Below are 18,468 nucleotides of genomic sequence, written 5' to 3'. Positions count from 1 at the left end.
CAGCGACAAACAGCAAGAGCCCTGCCAAGTTGGATTGACACAATGGCTACGACCATGGGCTCAGAAGTAACAGTAATTGTGACGTTGATGCAGGGGGGAGCAGGCTTCTGTTGTGTTGCGCAAAGGTTAGCTGTCAGTCAGAGCTGATTTGAAGGCACCTAGAGCTCTGCTGTGGCGCTGTGGGTTAATGCGCCAGACTGCAAAACTGTTTGAACTGCAAGGTCAGTGGTTCAAGCTTACCAGCTGCTCCTCGGAAACCCTATACTAGGTCACTATGGGTCGGGACCAATTCAGTGGCACTTAATAACAGCAACAGTCGCGATTTGTCTTGTGAAATTTTAGTTATGTTTGACAGCGTATGTATGCCATGTATTGGGGCCCCTAAGTTTGTCCCTATGTCATTAATAGCCCATGCAAGCACAATTTTGCTATAGATAACTCAAAAACGGCTACAACCGTACATTGACAGAGAACTTCCAGAGGTTCAAGCCTGATTCAGAAGAGGACATGGAACGAGGGATATCATTGCTGACGTCAGATGGCTCTTAGATGCAAACAGAGAATACCAGAAAGATGTGTACCTGTGCTTTATTGACTACGCAGAGGTTTTCAATTGTGTGGATCATGACAAGCTATAGACAGCATTATGCAAAATGAGTATTCCGGAACCAGTTATTGTGCTCTTGAAGAACTTGCACATAGACCAACAGGCAGTTGTTCGACCAGAACAAGGGAACACCGAGTGGTTTTAAAATTAGGAAAGGTGTGTACCAGGGTTGTATTCTTTCACCATGCTTATTCAATCTGTATGCTGAACAAATAATCCAAGAGACTGGATTATATGAAGAAAAAAGCGTGGCATCAGGATTGGAGGAACAACCTGCGATATACAGATGATACTATTCTGAAAGCAAAAAGGACTTAAAATACTTACTGATGAAGATCAAAGACCTCAGTCTTTGGTATGGGTTGCACCTCAATGTGAAGAAAACAAAAATCCTCACCACTGGATCGGTAAGTAACACCACGATAAATGTAGAAAAGATTGAAGTTGTTGAAGACTTCATTTTGCTCAGATCAGCCATCAACATTCATGGAAGCAGCAGTCAAGAAATCAAATGACGCATTGCATTAGGCAAATCTTTAAAGTGTTGAAGAGCAAAGATGTCAGTTTGAAGACTAAGGTGCACCTGACCCAAGCCATGATATTTTCGGTAACTTCATGTGCATGTGAAAGTTGGACAGTGACTAAGGAAGACCATAGAAGAATTGATGCGTTTGAACTATGGTGTTGAAGGAGAATATTGAAAGTGCCATGGATTGCCAAAAGATCAGACCAATCTGTGTTGGAAGAAGTATGCCAGAATGCTCCTTGGAAGCCAGGATGGCTAGACTTCTTTGCTCATACTTCAGACATATTGTCAGGAGGGACCAGTCCCTGGAGAAGGATGATCATTTTTGGTAAACTGGAGGGTCAGAGAAAAAGAGGAAGACCCCCCAACGGGATGGATTGGTACTGTGGCAGCAGCGATGGGCACAAATGTAGCAACAGTTGTGAGGTTGGCACAGGACTAGACAGTGTTTGTTCTGTTGTGCCTAGGTTTGCTATGGGTTGGTACCGACTCAGTGGCACCTACCAACAACAACAAGTCTGTCGCTACTTTTTCTTTGATGCTGTATAAAGTTTGAGGTCTTACATTTAGATACTTGATTCATTGTGAGTTTGTTTATGTATGCTGCATGAGATATAGGTCCTGCTTCATTTTGCTTCTAATTGCTAGGATTTTGTTGAGAATTTTTGTGTCTACATTCATAAGGGATATTGGTCTATAATTTGAATTTTTAATGCTGTCTTTGCCTTGGATTTGGTATTAGGGTTATGCTTCCTTCATAATGTAAACTTGGGACTATTCCATCCTTTTCTATAGTTTGGCATAGTTTGAGTAGAATTGGTGCTAGCACATCTCTGAAGGTTTGGTAGAATTCACCAGTGAAGCCATTTGAACCAGGACTGTTTTTTGTTAGTTTTTTTCTGTTTTTTGTTTTTTTTACCTCAATCTGTGTTAGTTTAGGTGGGTAGTGTGTTTCCAGAAATCTGTCTATTCTAGAGTTTCAAATTTGTTGAGTCAGTTCCAACTCATAGTGACCTTGCGGTTCAATGTGGACCAGTGCTTAGTCTGTAGCACTACACATGAGAAACTGGTGTTACCCTTTGATTTCAGTGGGTTCTGTTGGGATGTCACTGGTTTAAGTTTTTTATTTGTTATTTGCATCGTCCTCTTCTCCTTCCTTAGATTTGCCAGTAGTTTGTCGATTTCATCAATCCTTTTAAAGAACTTCTAGTTGTGTTGATTTCCTTCTGTTTTTCTGTTTCTTAATTTTTAAATTGTGTGCTTATTGCTACAAATTGTCCTCTGAGCATTGCTTTTGAGGTTTCCCAAAGATTTTGGTATGTTGTGCTTTCATTCTTGTTTGATTAAAATAATTTTTAATTGGTTTTTTAGTTTCCTCCATCACTAGTGACTTTGATTTTTTTCCACTCCTTGACCCTCCTGTTGTTGATTTATAACTCTATAGCGTTGTGATCCGAGAAGATGATTTGTAGTATTTTGATGTTAACAACATCTAAAAGATTGATTGAGGTTTGCATTCTGGCCCAACATCTGTCTGTTCTGGAGAATGTTCCATGTGCACTGGAGAGGATTGTGTATTGTGCTCTTGTTGGGTCGAGTATAAGTCTGTGGAATCTTGGTGTGGTGCTATAGGGTAAGCACTTGACTGCAAGGTAGGTTTAAACTTCAAGGCTGGTGGTTCTAATCCACCAGCCGCTCCTTGGAAACCCTGGGTAGGTTCGTTATGAGTCATAACCAACTCAACAGCACTTGACAACAGCAGTAATTGTTTATTTCCTCAGTGTTTTTATTGAGTTAGCAATAGTATCTGCCTTCAAAAATTAATCGTTTTAAGTTTTAGACTTTTGAGTTACCCAATGAAACCATCTTATAGCAAGACTCACCCTGATCGAGCTGCTAACCTTGAACGGTTGATGATTCAGACCTAACCGGGTAAGAAAGTCCCGGAGATCTGCCTCTGAAAGTTCACAGTCCGTAGAACCTTCTGAGTGCCTTCTCCGTAAGATATAGGGGTCGCCTTGAACTGGAATGGACCAACAGCATCTGGTCTTTGGCTTTGGGAGTCTTTATTTCCAGCAAGTTCTGTTGTATATTTCAAAGGCCTACAGACTGCATTCAGATTTTGACATTTTCTGATAGTAAGTTCCACAGTCCTGTACTGATTGTTTTGGAACTTGGCTGTTGATTGGTTCAGCTTGAAAACAAGAGGAAAGAATTAACAAGCATGTTTATCTTGAAGGATGACCAGGAGCAGTGGTTCTAACAATCTGAGACCTGTCCTCACAAAACACATTCTTTGCTACTTGTCAACTTGGTGAGCCATCATACATTAGAAGACACCCTCCCCAGGTCTGCACTGTCCTCATGACCACCGTCCATGTGTGCGGACCCATTGTGGTTGTGAGTGTGTCAGTGTTTCCACAGCCCCTCTACTTTGCCGTACTTTTCTAGTGGCTGGTCTTCCCTGAGGATGGGCCATGTCAATGTTGCATCTAAGCAACATTCTGCTTGTATTTCTTTCAAGACTGATTTGTTCCTTCTTTTGGACAAGTCCACTTGTTGCTGTATGTTGTTTTTGTGTGCTGTTGGTGTGCTTCTGATGCATGATGGTCTTACAGGGCAAAGCAGAACTGTCCAATAGGGTTTTCTTGGCTGGTGTGGTGCTGTAGGATAAGCACTGGACTGCTAACCACGAGGTTGATTGTTTTGAGTCGGAACCGCCTGGAGAGCATTTACAAAAACACCAGCAGCAGATCCTTATGGAAGCAGATGGGCCTTTGATGCCGGGGAGGGCTGGTAGATGTGGCCCCCGCTGCACCATCACGGACCTTCTGTTGCTACTGAAAAGTAAGACAAACCTCCTAGTGACTGATACTGGGCCTAACTGGTAACTTGCTTTTGGGGAGTAACTATGGGCCAGTCTGGATTCCTTATTAGCCAGCAGAAACTCCGGAGTTCACTGTGGGAATGACTGTGGATAAGACCCAGGCCCTCCAGCTGCCCGAGTCTTATGGACAACTCAGGACTGCTTACTGTGGAGCAAAGATCAGACTCCAGGAGGGCAGGGCTGTCCCCTGCGGTTAGCCAGCCTTGCTCTCTCAGCAAATCAGATTCCTTATCTGAAAAGATAAGAGGAGTTTTTCATGAGACCTATCCCTAGCACCGTGGGGGGTTAAAGTCCTCTCTCAGGAGCCCCTTGACAAGTGGCATCAAAGCACCTGACTGCTGCCATGAAGTCGCCTTTGTTGGGGAGCTGCTCGCACCAGCTACATCTTCATTGTGGCAGCGCCAGTTCAGTGTGTTTGTCTGACTAGTGTCTGTGACCCATAGAATTTATGTCTTCCCCTTTTTGTACAATGGAGAATCCCCAAACTTCAGTGGATATGATAATTGTACACGTGTCAGCTTTTACAGATTGGTAAATTTCATAAGGAAAGAAATCGTAGTCGTCCTTGTTAGGTGCCATTGATTAGGTTGTGGCTCGTAGTGACCCTGTATAGGGTTTCCCAAGCCGTACATCTTTACGGGAGCAGGAAGCGTCATCTTCCCCTTTTGAGCAGCTGGTAGGTTTGAACTGCCGACTTTGTGGTTAGGAATCCCACACTGATCCTATATTGCCACCAATGCTACCAAGGAAGGACAATAGAGCAGTAGAAACTGTATTCTGCTGTCATCATCTGTGGCACTGAGACTCAGTTCTCAGGGGAAACTTCCTGGCTGGCAGTGATGGTGTCGGGAATGTTTAACAGGTATGTGGAGGGCCTTCGCAGCTCCAGATATGCAGCAAGAAGGCCTGATTGGAAGCTGTGTGGCCTAGTGCCACACCGTCCATGCATCTGACCGTGTCTGTGTAGGACAGCTGCCTTCCTGGGGTGTTCACAGGCCTGCTCTGTCAGGGCAGTCATCCGGCCAGGGCTGCAGGTCAGGGCTCTGCGGTGGGTGTTCCACCTGGCGTGTGTCTGGGCTGATGGCATCTCTCCCCGAGCTTGTATCCTGCTGTAGCAGGGACTGAACTAGGGACTCCGCGGGGCAGCTGTGCCTGTACTTCTTGGGATGTGGGCCGTGTTGGGACCAGGCGTTGCTGTAGAAGACAGTCAGAGTAATTGCTGGTCTTCTCTTTTTCAGGCAAAAGTAAAGAAGCAGAAATAAAGAGGATCAATAAAGAACTGGCGAACATACGATCGAAATTTAAAGGTGAGTTTGTTTAGTCTTCCACAAAACATTCCCATGTACATTTTCTATCATAAGGACCTATGTTTTCACTTCAAAGCTAAGTTCTCAGTACACAGATACTATTATGGCTTTGTAGAATGAGAAATGTTTAAAATCAAGCCGCTGATTCCTCTTGAGTTGTCTGTGTAGTGGCCATTGAACCCACTCCCCAGGAGTCCCTCTTTTCCTGGAGCTGGAATAACCCTTGATGGGCACAGCTGTCTCCTACTACAGAGGTGCTGCTGAGACCTGCTGCTCAGCCAGGCTGGGGTGCTGGGATGCTGGGGGCCTGACTGACAGATGAAGACACTGTAGGCTCCATCTGCCTCGCTGGCTTTTAGTGTCCAGGCTTGAGAACATTGTCACAGCTTTGAGGCCTGTTCCAGTCTCATTTTCTGACCACCAGGGGGCGGGCATTGGCAGAAATGCAGTTGAGGGGAAGGGGAGGACAGACAGAAGCCAGCCCATTTGGACAGTTTTAAACTAGGTCCTCAGGTTCACTGGGAGATCTGTCATACATGTAGGATGACTGACCTTAAGTCATGACTGCACTCCAGTACTGGACTGAGCGGGACCATCCAGCGGTAGAAGCCACAGAGCAGGTTAAGAGGGACACTCAGTAAAGATTCTGAGGCTCTGGCTGGAGGGACAGGACTTCTAGCTACCAGGGATCCTGGGACCCTGGTCCTGAGGGAGCGCCCCCAGGGAGGCAGCAAAGGTGCTCACCCAGGGGCAGTGGTGGGAGCTGCTGTTCATAGGTAAGCAGGTCAGTAAGGTGAGCATGGGATCCCTGGACTGCAGGTGAGCCTCAGAGTGCCCACACAGGGAGTGGGCTCATGTTGAAGGGCTGTGGGAAGGCAGTGGCCAGCAGGGAGACTCAGTGTCCTCTGCTGACAAGAACCCCTGGTCCCACTGTGCTGGAGGGGCGGGATGGAGTTGGACTCCACAGGTCCTTCTGTGCAGGAGGATGGACGTGGAGGTGGACTCCACAGGTCCTTCTGTGCAGGAGGATGGACGTGGAGGTGGACTCCACAGGTCCTTCTGTGCAGGAGGATGGACGTGGAGGTGGACTCCACAGGTCCTTCTGTGCAGGAGGGTGGACGTGGAGGTGGACTCCGCAGGTACCGCTGTGCAGGAGGGTGGACGTGGAGGTAGACTCCACCGGTCCCCCTGTGCAGGTCTGGGGGGCAGCTGTGTGCTCCTGAGGACCCTTGGGGCCTGGGTAAGGTGAGTATGATCATGTTGGAAGGCGTGTGTGTGCTCTTAAAGGCCTCTACTGAGCCTCTCAGTCTTTTGTCCCCAGTGGGTGCATGGCGGTCCTGCTGTGAAACATTTCTTGGAGCTTTGGGGCAGTAGTGCTGGCTCAAATCCCATGTTCTGAGGCTGTGACTGGGAAGGGTGGTGTTCCTGTCAGCAGGGGTCCTGATCTGGCCTCTGACTCAGGCTTTGTCTCTGGCTCTCCCCCACCTTTGTGAGCCCTTGAAATGGCCTTTGGAGTGAGCACTTCGCCATGTCTGTATCAGACCCTCTTTGGAGGTTGCAGCATTCGTGTCCTTTCTTGCTCGCATTGCCTGGACTCGCCTGTGGGCCTGCTGGGCCTTCAGCTCCTGGGATGGCCTTGTAGGAGGCTTTCTGTGCGCCTCCAGGGAGCGGTCTTACGGAGGAGTCATGACACCCTAAGGAAAAGGCAGTGACACAGAGGCATGTGTCTCTCCTGTGGCTGTGCTGCTAAAGGAGGCTTCTGGAAGGAGGGGCTCTGGGCTGGGGAGGAGCTGGAGGCAGACCTTGTATAGACACAGACATGGGGACTTTATGATGTGTCCCCAGCAAGAAGTGACGGGTGTGGGAGTTAAGGGACTAAGTTGTGTTTATAGTTTATGTCTAGTCCTTCAAGTTACATGTTAATTTGCCATTGAAAGGAGTAGAGTCTCAAGTTGCCGTCAGGGGGAAGGAGTTCAGCTGGTTAGTGGGGGTGGCCCACCGCCTCGGAAGTCGTCATGGATGCCTGTGTTTGGGGCAGCCTGTCAGGTCAAACCAGTCCCTGAGCAGTGCTACCTGCCTCGACACTGTCCGTGTTCTGGAGGAAGGTCGAGGTCAGCCCCCTCATCTGCATGAACCTTCTCCTTTTCCTTCTACAGGTGACAAGGCTCTTGATGGCTATAGCAAAAAAAAATATGTCTGCAAGTTGCTCTTCATCTTCCTCCTGGGCCACGACATTGACTTTGGACACATGGAGGCTGTGAACCTGCTGAGCTCCAACCGATACACGGAGAAGCAGATTGTGAGTGTGCCGTGGACTCCTGGGGACTGAGTAGGGCTGCAGACCACCGAATGAATGCCCACAGGAAGCCTCCAAGGCGCTGGGGGTCTTTCCAGGTCAAGTTCTTAGTTAGGCAGCCACTTCCTTCTAGTTAGTCTCGGCATACTTTCACTTCATGCCTGGAGGGTTCGCCCTGGTGCTGTGGAGTCCAGCCTGTGATGTGGGGGCCCCACTCGCCTGAGGTCACGTGGCTTTAGCAGTCCATCCGTGGTCCAGAGTGGCTCAAGCTGCTTGTTGTCTGCGTTCTCTTGGAGTAGCTGATTTCTGTACGGTTTGTGCAATGTCGTCAAGTAATAGTTTCTCCCACTTGTCGTAATGTTAGTTCAGGGAAAGGAAAAGCGAAGCCCAGGTCTTCCAGGATGGTTGGTGTCTGTCCCCTGGGGACCCTAGGGAGGGACAGCCCTCACACGTGCCCCCAGAGACTGACAGCTGGGGATGCAGAGTCCCTGGGAGGAGGGGCTGGGCTGGAGAGTGTTGAGCTGGAGTCTGAAGTATGCGGTGACCAGAGCAGGTACCGTGCAGTGGAGGCCATGTGGCCAGAGGGCAGCAGTGGCCGGACTGGATGCGGCAGTGTGGCTTTGTGGTCGGGTCAGGTCACGTGGCTTCTTGCTAAGAAGGTCGGAGGCTGTGTGAGTTCTCACTCGGGTCTTGGTTGGGAGGCTGAAGCCGTGCAGATGGGCTAGGTTCCAGGAAATCCCTGCTTAGTGACATGAGACACTCGCCAGTATGACCTTTAGGTCAGTGAGGGAGGTGTGGGGAGGTGGGGACTGAGGAGTGTGACCCACTGAAACATGCGTGTTCCTGAGCCCTGAATGTCTGCAGTGTCAGCCCTGTGGCCACCTTATCTCCGGCAGCAGGGTTAACATGTCCTCTGCGGGGGCTGGGCAGGTGGGTGTACAGGTGGACCACCCAGGCTGCCATGTGGTAGGTATGACTCATTGTGACTCTGTCCTCCCTGCACACAGGGCTATCTCTTCATCTCAGTGCTGGTCAACTCCAACAGTGAGCTGATCCGCCTAATCAATAATGCCATCAAGAACGACCTGGCTAGCCGGAACCCCACCTTCATGGGCCTGGCACTGCATTGCATCGCCAATGTGGGCAGCCGCGAGATGGCTGAGGCATTTGCTGGGGAGATTCCCAAGATCCTTGTGGCTGGGTATGTATGTCTTGGGGCGTCTTGGGTTACAGAGCTCCCGTGGGATGTACTGACTCCCCCACCCTCTGTCCTGGGGACATGTGAGCATTTGTGGCTACTCAGTAAGTACGAGTTTAGACTCTGGGTCAAGGCCAGCTGAACCTGAGAGGTTTTGGAAAGATTGAAGCGCATGGGCACATAGCCCCTGTGCTGGCAGCTGCACTGAGTCTCAGAGAAGTCTGGGTGTGCCCCCACCCCTTAGGTTAATTTAGAGACCCAGAGTGAGGGGTGGGCCACAGTTCTGGAAAGAGCTCACCAGCTGAGGCTTCCCGAGAGAAACTCTGGGTGCTCCAGTGCTGCTTGAGTCCAGAGAAGTAAGTGGAGCACCTCCTGGGCCTCTCAGTGATGGAGTGGGAAGACAGCTCAGGGATGGGAGGCTGTGATGGGACCCGGGGAGGGGGCAGCCAGGAATGGGACATGTGGCAGAAGAGTAGCAAGTGCTCCAAGTGTAGATGCAGTGTTGGGCCCTCCCAAACATGGGCTAAGAGGGATCGTGGGCTGATAGAGAGAGAACACTACAGCCATCCAGGACCGCAGGGTGTTGTCAGTCACTCGGCCTCTCAGTTACAGTGGCATGCCCCCTTCTGGATGTTCTGACCTGGGTGTGGCTCTGTAATTGAGGCTGGGCTCACCGGGGAGGGGGTGATGCCACAGGACCTGGGCTGCAGTGGTGGAAACAAGGTGAGCCAGAAGCAGTAGGTGAAAGACTCTTGGGCCGTGCGGTCTTGGGAGAGCAGAGGGCTGCATCCGGTGGACACTCTGCTACTCCCTGCAGACACCTTGGATGTGAATGATCCACCAACATGGAAGTGGGGTGCTAAAAAGGGTGGGTATCCCCACATTTCCCAGGGTCTCTGTCGCTAGGAGATGACATTACTCTGATGTGTTTCTCCTTGAACAGTGTTGGGGAGATAAGGAACAATGAGAGATAGGAACAGTGTCAGGGAGATTAAGAGCAGTGTTGGGAAGATAGGAACAATGTCATGGAGATCAGGAACAGTGTCAGGGAGATCAGGAACAGTGTCGGGGAGATAGGAACAGTGTTGAGATCAGGAACACTGTTGGGAGATTAGGAACAGTGTTGGGGAGATTTAATCATTGAAAACTGGAAGTGGGGTTATGGTAAAGACAGTATGAATTCCCACCTGACTTCCCTGAGGCCTCGGGTACTCCATAACCGTGAGCCAACAAACGGAGAGGCCCCTGCCCTCCCTTCCCCACACATATTTGCACCAGAGAGGACAGCTCCCCTGGTCTGTGCAGCCTCTGGGTGTCTCTGAGGTGAGTAAGCCCAGGATGGGGCCCAGGGTGACCTGGAAGCGAGTGCAGGAGGTGTCTGTGCAGTGTGAAGGGCACAGCCTCAGCCAGTGTGCGAGCGCGGGGAGCGATGGGAATACAGGTGCTGATGCTCTCAGGAGATGAAGACTGGAACTAGGCCAGAGACCCCAGCTCAGCAGCTTCCTGTGCACTTTTGTGTTGCTAATGGTCCAGGTGGCATCATTGATGGACTCAAGTGTGGCAGTGGTAGTGCGGTTGGCCCAGGATCGGACATTGTTTCGTTCTGCTGTGCATGGGGTCTCTATGAGTCGGTTCCGACTCGATGGCACCTGACAACAACAACAATGGTCCAACTACGTGACAAACATCAAACCGCCCATTCAGTCTGTGTAGCCCAGGTTGTGGTCAGCAGTCGGGAAATGAGTGTGAGCATCAGGAGACCTGTCCACTTGGTGTCGTCATTGTGGACACTTGGACCATTCTGATGAGACCCCAGCCCTCCACACTCGGTTAGCTGTGATGGCGGGTCGTGTCTTGGGACGGGGCTGCAGGTTGCTCACCAGCCCATCTCTTCCAGAGACACCATGGACAGCGTGAAGCAGAGTGCCGCCCTGTGTCTGCTGCGCCTCTACCGAACGTCCCCCGACCTCGTGCCCATGGGTGACTGGACTTCTCGGGTGGTGCACCTCCTCAACGACCAGCACCTGGTGTGTGGAGATGGCCAGTGCGCCTCCTCACGGTGCCCCGGGAGGGTCCGAGAGCCCACGAATGTCCTGCCTCCATGGCAGCCTTTCATATTCGCGGGAGCACTTGTGTGCTGAGCAGAGGTGGGCTCCACTGGGAGTGACCTGCGTTGTCCTGCGGCCTGTGTGTGTCCCAGGGTCCATGGCTGGCCGTGCACATGTTGTCCCACTGCCCCTCAATTAGCCTGTGGAGCTTGGGGACAGGAAGACAGATACATGGCCTGAACCTCGTCTCTAAAAGAGGAAAGAGGATCTTTTGAAGTTGTTTTTTCTGTCATCTCTGTTTGGGGCTGTGAAGATTCCAGTGAGTGAAAAGATAAAGTTGCCCTCTGCGATCAGCATAAAATGACTGCAAACGGGTGGCCAGGGCAAATAGCTCGAGGCCAGACAGGTGTCGAGGTGAGGGACAGCAGGAAGGTGGAGAGGGTGGTGTGACCTCAGCATGCGGGCCAGGCTAGTCATTGAGAGCTTCAGCACCACTCACCCTTGAGGACACCCAGCATGTCGGGGCCTGAGACGACCCATGGGCTCCCAGCTTGTGGCTCTAGTTTATGAGAATTTGAGATGAATCATCAACTCCAAATGTTTGGGATCAGAATCCATATGTGTGTGCACGTGTCTTCCCTTCAGGGTGTGGTGACGGCAGCCACAAGTCTGATCACTACGTTAGCACAGAAGAACCTGGAAGAGTTTAAAACCTCCGTCTCCTTGGCCGTCTCCAGACTGAGCAGAGTAAGCTGGGGGGGTGGGGTGGGGGGTGGGGATTCAGGCCGGGGTGGGTTTCTGTTGCACTTAATATATTAGTTTACTTTTTAGAATGCCCCATGTGTACAGGATGAAAGCTCTCTGGGAGGGTCAGTGATTGACTTCGTGAATCGGCAGAGCTTGTCCAGAGCAGGCTGACCCAGCAGGAAGCAGTGCCAGGCCACGTCTCTCCCTCCCACGCCCCGCACACGCCCCCACCCCGCAGTTGCACTCTGCCTGTGTCTGGAGTGTACGTACATGGAATTGTACTATGGGCTTTCTTGTTGCTCAGCATTGTGGGTGTGTCTCCTGTTGACTTTGTGGAGCTGTTGTCCACTCTGTTCTGCTGCTGTGTGCAGTACATCCAAGGACAGAACCACAACGTGTTTGTCCATCACACTGTATGACGCTCATTTCCACTGGAGGCTGTGAAGGGGAGGTCCACTGTGAGCACTCTTGCTGTCGCTTTATAGCCACGTGCTGGTCACAGGATGCCTCTAGGGAGGTGTTGACCATCTGTTCCCGTGGTGGCATTCGTCAGCTCTCTGTGTCCTGGCCAGAGGTGGGAAAGTGTGCTGGTGTTAACCCACATTCCCTAGTTACCAGGGAGCTGGTAACCCCCATGTCATCAGCCGTGCCTTCTTTTATGTGCGGTCTGTAAGTCTTTATCTGTTTTTTACTGGGCGGTCTTTTTTGGTGTTTTATACAAGTTTTGTTTTTTTAAATTTGAGGTTGAGCACTTTGTTGATTATATTATATTGAATTGTACAAAATTGCTGGTGCTCGGTGGTAGTTATTTTTAGGTGCTGTCCAGTTGGTACCGACTCACAGTGACTTTAGGCACAAGAAAACAAAGCTCTGCCTGTTCGGACACCGTCCTCACAGTTGGTAATGTGTGAGCCCATTGTTTCTGTCACTGTGTCATCCCATCTGGGTGATGTTCTCCCGCTGCTTCGCTGACCCTCCACTTTACCAGCATGCTGCCCTTCTCCAGGGACTGGCCCCTCCTGACAACATGTCTGAAGTACAAGAGATGAAGTCGGGCCATCCTGGTTCTAAGGAGCCTTCTGTGCTTCTGAGACAGATTTGTTTATTCTTTTGTCAGTCCACGGTACTTTGAATATCCTACTCTAATATATTGTATTGGGCAGATCCGCTGCACAGGAACTTTTTAAAGTATTGAAGAGCAGAGATGTCAGCTTGAGGACTAAGGTACGCCTGACCCAGGCCATTGTGTTTTCAATAGCCTCATATGGATACGAAAGCTGGACAGTGAATAAGGAGGATCGTAGAAGAATTGATGCCTTTGAGTTGTGGTGTTGGAGGAGAATACTGAAAGTGCCATGGGCTGCCAAAAGAACCAATAGATCTGTTTTGGAAGAAGTGCAGCCAGAGTGCTCCTTGGAGGCCAAGATGGCTAACTTTGTCTCTCCTACTTTGGACATGTTGTCAGGAGGGAACAGTCGCTGGAGAAGGATGTCATGCTGGGTAAGATGGAGGGTCAGAAAAAAAGAGGAAGACCCCCCATTGAGATGGATCGGCCAGGTGGCATCATTGATGGCATCAAGTGTGGCAGCGGTAGTGAGGTTGGCCTAGGATCGGACATTGTTTCGTTCTGCTGTGCATGGGGTCGCTATGAGTCGGTTCCGACTCGATGGCACCTGACAACAACAACAACAACAACATTGTAATCCAGATGCGTTGATTCTTCTCTGATCTTCCTTATTTACTGTCCAGTTTTCATGTGCATATGAGGTAGCTGAAAATGCCATGGTTTGGGTCAGGTGCACCTCAGTCTTCAGTCTGGTATCTTTGCACTTGAACACTTTTACAGGCCCTTGTGCAGCAGATTTGCCCAGTGCAGTACGTTGTTTTGATTTCTTGACTGCTGCTTCCATGACTATTGATTGTATTATTATTAGGTGCTGTTGGGTTGGTTCTGACCCATAGCAACCCTGTCTACAACAGAACAAAACGTCTCTCAGTCCTGCGCCTTCCTCACACTTGAGCCCATTGTTGCTGCCACTCTGTCAGTGCATCTTCCTCTATTTCCCTGACCCTGCACTTTACCAAACATGATGTCCTTTTCCAGACACTAGTCCCGCCTGATAATATGTCCAAAGTAGGAGACGAAGGCTGCCATCTTGACTTCTAAGGAGCCTTCTGGTTGTGCTTCTTCTAACAGATTTATTGGTTCTTCTGGCAGTCCCTGGCCCTTCTCCTCCAGCACCCTAACTCAAATGTATCGATTCTGCTACGATCTTCCTTATTCACTGTCCAACTTTCACATGCATATAGACTATTGAAAATACCATGACTTGGGTCAGACACACTTTTGTCCTCAACTAACATCTTTGCTCTTTAGTGCTTTAAAAAGATCTTGTGCAGCAGATTTGCCTAATGCAATATGTTGCTTGATTTCTTGATGTCTGCTTGATGTTGATGATGAATAAAAGCAAAATGAACTCTTTAACAACTTCAATCCTTTCTCCATTTATCATGATGTTATTTATTGGTCCAGTGGGGAGGATTTTTGTTCTCTTTACATTGAAGTACAACCCATACTGAGACTGTGGTCTTTGATCTTCATCAGTAAGTATTTTAATTCTTTTTTGCTTTCAGCAAGCAGGGTTGTGTCATCTGCATATTGCAGGTGGTTGAATGAGTCTCCGTCCAATCCTGATGCCGTGTTCTTCTTCACATAATCCAGCTTCTCAGGTTATTTGCTCAGCATGCAGATTGAATGAGTACGGTGAAAGAATACAGTCCTGCTGCTCACCTTTCCTAAGTTTAAACCATGCAGTGTCCCCTTATTTTTTTCAAACAACACTGCCTCTTGGTCTGTGTACGGGTTCCTCATGAGCACACTTAAGTGTTCCAGAATACTCATTCTCTGCAATATTGTCCATAGCTTGTCTTGATCCACACAGTTGAAAGCCTTTGTGTAGTCAATAAAGCACAGGTAAACATCTTTCTGGTAATCTCTGCTTTCCGCCAAGATCCGTCTGACATCAGCAGTGATAGCTCTTGTTCCATGTCCTCTTCTGAATGCAGCTTGAACCTCTGGCAATTCCCTGTCAGTGTACCATTGCAGTCGATTTTAAATGATCTTTAGCAAAATTTTACTTGCATGTTATATTAATGATATTGTCCAATGATTTCCATATTCCATTGGGTCACCTCTCTTTGGAATCGGTACAAATATAGATCTCTTCCAGTCATTTAGCCAGGTAGCTGTCTTCCAAATTTCCTGGCATAGATGAGTGAGCATCTTCAGTGCTGCATCAGTTTGTTGAAAGATTTCAATTTGTATTCCATCGGTTCCTAGAGCCTTCTTCCTTCAAGATCATTGGCTCTTGATCATAGCCTACCTCTTGAAATGGATGAGCATCATCCATTTCTTGTTGGTACAGTGACTCTGTGTATACCTTCCATCTTCTTTTGATGCTTTCTGCAGCATTCAGTGCTTTGCCCAGAGAATCCTTCAGTAATGCAAGTGGAGGCTTGATTTTTTCTTAGTTCTTTCAGCTTGAGAAATAATGAGTGTATTTCTCTCTTTCAATTTTTTAAACTCCAGATCTTTGCACATTTCATTATTACTTTTGACTTTGTCTTCTCGAGCTACCCTTTGAAATTTTTTGTTCGGGTCTTTTACTTCTTCATTTCTGACATTTGTTTTAGCATCTTTGTGCTGGAGAGCAAGTTTCAGAGTCTCTTTTGATATCCATTTTTATCTTTTCTCTCTTTCTTGTCTTCCTAATGTCCTTTTACTTTCTTCCTGTGTATTCTTTATGTCATCCCACAACTCTTCTGGTTTTCCATCATTAGTGTCCAGTGCATCAGATCTGTTCTTGAGGTGACATATAAGTTCAGGGAAGATATAAGCTCACGGTCCTATTTTAATTTTTGTCAGCTTCAGCCTGAACTTGCATATGGGCAGTTGATGGTCTATTCCGCAGTCTTCCCCTGGCCTTGTTTTGGCTGATGATATGGAGCTTTTCTGCCATTAGTTTCCACAGATGTAGTCAGTTTGATTTCTGTGGATTCCATCTGGTGAAGTCCATGTGTATAATCATTTTTTATGTTGTTTGAAAAAGGTGTTTGCAATGAAGAAGTCGTTGGTCTTGCAAAATTCTACCATGTGATCTCCAGCATCATTTGTATCACCAAGGCCATAGTTTCCAACTACTAACTCTTCCTCTTTTCCAACCTTTGCATTCCAGACACCAGTAATGAATAGAGTTTGATAACTATTTCAGAAACAGTGTGATTTCACTTGTCTTCTTTGTAATTGTATCAGTGTTATCTTATCACAGAGAGCATTCTATTTCAGGATCTTGAAATGTTCTTTTTGATGAAGGTGAGATCACTTCTCTTCCATTTGACATTCCTGGCATCGTAAATCATGTGATTGTGTGATTCAGAATGGCCAGGACCAGCCCATCTCAGCTCACTAGTGCCTAGGACATCAATGTTTGATTGTTGTTGTTGTTGTTGTTGTTAGGTGCCATCAAGTCAGTACCGACTCATAGCGACCCTATGCACAGCAGAATGAAACAATGCCTGATCCTGGGCTAGTCTCACAATTGTTGCCATGCTTGAGCCCATTGATGCTGCCATTTTGCCAATCCATCTCTCTGGGGGTCTTCCTCTTTTTCTCTGACCCTCCACCTTACCAAACATGGTATCCTTCTCCAGCGAATGGTCCCTCCTGACAATATGTTTGAATTATGAGAGATGATGTCTGGCCATCCTGGCCTCTAAGGAGCACTCTGGCTGCACTTCTTCCAACACAGATCTGTTAGTTCTTTTGGCAGTCCATGGCACTTTCAATATTCTCCTCCCAACATCAGAACTCAAAAGCATCCATTTTTCTGTGGTCTTCCTTATTCACTGTCTAGCTTTCGCATGCATATGAGGTGATTGAAAATACCAAATATGTTTGATTGTAGACCAAAGCAAAATGAGGTCTTTGACAACTTAATTTTTTTCTCTGTTTATCATGTTATTTATTGGTCCAGTTGTGAGGATTTTTGTTTTCTTTGCATTGAGGTGCAACCCATACTGTAGACTCTGGTCTTTGATATTTATCAGTAAGCATTTTAAGTTATCTTCCCTTCCAGTAAGCAAGATCGTGCTATCTGCATACTGCAGGGTATCAGTGAGCCTTCCTCTAATCTTGATACCGCATGTTTTTCAGACAGCCCGGCTTCTCTGAGGAGCTGTTCAGCATACAGATTGTATCAGTACGACGAAAGGATCTAACCTGTTAGCCCACGCTTCCTGATTGTAAATCTTTCAGTGTTCCCTTGTTCAATTTCAACAATTATGCACAGGTTCCTCATGTGCAGTTCAGTTGTGCAAAATGGCAGCACTTTAATTTGCCACCTTCGTTGTGTGTGTGTGTGTGTGTTTCGCGTTTCATCAATTACTATGTATTAGTGCAGTCAGGCACTTAGTACTTCAGAGGTGCATGCTGCTGCTGTTGGTTTTGCTGCTGAGAATATACACAGTACACAGTACAACATAACACCAGTTCTGTCCTTTGTCTGTGGACAGTTCAGCGACTTGGATTATGCAAGTGTCTCCTTGTTTTCTAAACTCACTGTCCCCTCCCAGGCCTGTGGGTTGCTGTTGTCACGTTCGGGGTCCAGAAGTGCTGTTGTAGTATAAGCACTGGATTACTAATCGTAAGGTAGGTGCTTCAAACCCACCAGCTACTTCTTGGAAACTCTCTATAGGGTTGCTATGAGTTGGAACTAACTCCATGGCAGATAATGACAGGAACATGTTTCTTTGGGAGTCCTGGTATGGCATTATAAGTTAAATACTAGACTTCTGACCGTCTTGGTGATTTAAAGCCACCAGTCGCTCCTAGGAAGCACTATACAGGCTCACTGTGAGTCAGAACAGCAACATTGTCACTTTGATCCCATAGGGATGGTTGTTACAAGAGCACAGCGCTTGGGGCAGATAGTTTTATTGGTTAAGCTAAATTCTTGTTTGCTTTTAAGAAGGTTTAAGGGATAGTTCAGGTTTAAGGGTTAGAGATTATCTTAGGGAAGTAGTTTCAACTCCTTTGGTCCCAGAAAGTCTTCAAGAAAAATTAAAATATGTTCTATAATTTTCCCCCTTTTGATCAGGATTGTTCTATAGACTTTCTGATCAAAATGTTCAGAAATGGTAACCAGACACCATCCAGTTCTTCTGGCCTCATGGCAAAGAAGGCCATGGTTGATAGAGGCAGTTGTGTCCATGTTTTATACCCGCCTCGTGTTCCTCTCCTTCTGTTACTGCTCTCGGTACAACTATCGCCAGAGACCAACTGTTATGCCTCAAGACCCCAGGCACCATGCAGTGAGCAGCTTGGAGAGAGAAGAGAAGCCCTAAACATGTTCTTAGGCCAGCTCACTGATCTAGTCACTGAACATGACCCTAAACCATTAAACCAGTAACCTCATCCCCATATGGTTTAACCTCATCCCATATGGTTTAACCTCATCCCATATGGTTTAACCTCATCCCGTATGGTTTAACCTCATCCCATATGGTTTAACCTCACCCTTATGGTTTAGCCTCATCCATATGATTTAGCCTCATCCCATATGGTTTAACCTCATCCCATGTGGTTTAGCCTCACCCCGTGTGGTTTAACCTCACCCCGTGTGGTTTAACCTCACCCGTATGATTTAACCTCACCTGGATGGTTTAACCTCACCCGTATAATTTAACCTCACCCCGTATGGTTTAACCTCACCCCATATGGTTTAACCTCACCCCCGTATGATTTAACCTCACCTGGATGGTTTAACCTTACCTGGATGGTTTAACCTCACCCCC

At 47.9% G+C, this 18,468-nt stretch overlaps 1 protein-coding gene across 2 annotated transcripts in view; it reads left to right on the top strand.

Annotated features, from left to right (window-relative positions):
* The window catches only part of AP2A2 (adaptor-related protein complex 2, alpha 2 subunit), an 86,386-nt gene that overhangs the window by 41,852 nt on the left and 26,066 nt on the right, over positions 1–18,468 (top strand). For both annotated transcript variants that reach the window (XM_006876971.1, XM_006876970.1), the window contains exons 2-6: positions 5,259–5,327; positions 7,484–7,626; positions 8,631–8,824; positions 10,719–10,848; positions 11,515–11,616. In XM_006876971.1, coding sequence (XP_006877033.1) covers positions 5,259–5,327; positions 7,484–7,626; positions 8,631–8,824; positions 10,719–10,848; positions 11,515–11,616 — 638 coding nt within the window. The remainder of the gene's footprint in view (positions 1–5,258; positions 5,328–7,483; positions 7,627–8,630; positions 8,825–10,718; positions 10,849–11,514; positions 11,617–18,468) is intronic.

This window comes from Chrysochloris asiatica, unplaced genomic scaffold (genome assembly GCF_000296735.1).
Source record: "Chrysochloris asiatica unplaced genomic scaffold, ChrAsi1.0 scaffold00439, whole genome shotgun sequence".
NCBI classification, from domain to species: domain Eukaryota; kingdom Metazoa; phylum Chordata; class Mammalia; order Afrosoricida; family Chrysochloridae; genus Chrysochloris; species Chrysochloris asiatica.
This window is presented reverse-complemented; position numbering and strand designations above follow the sequence as displayed.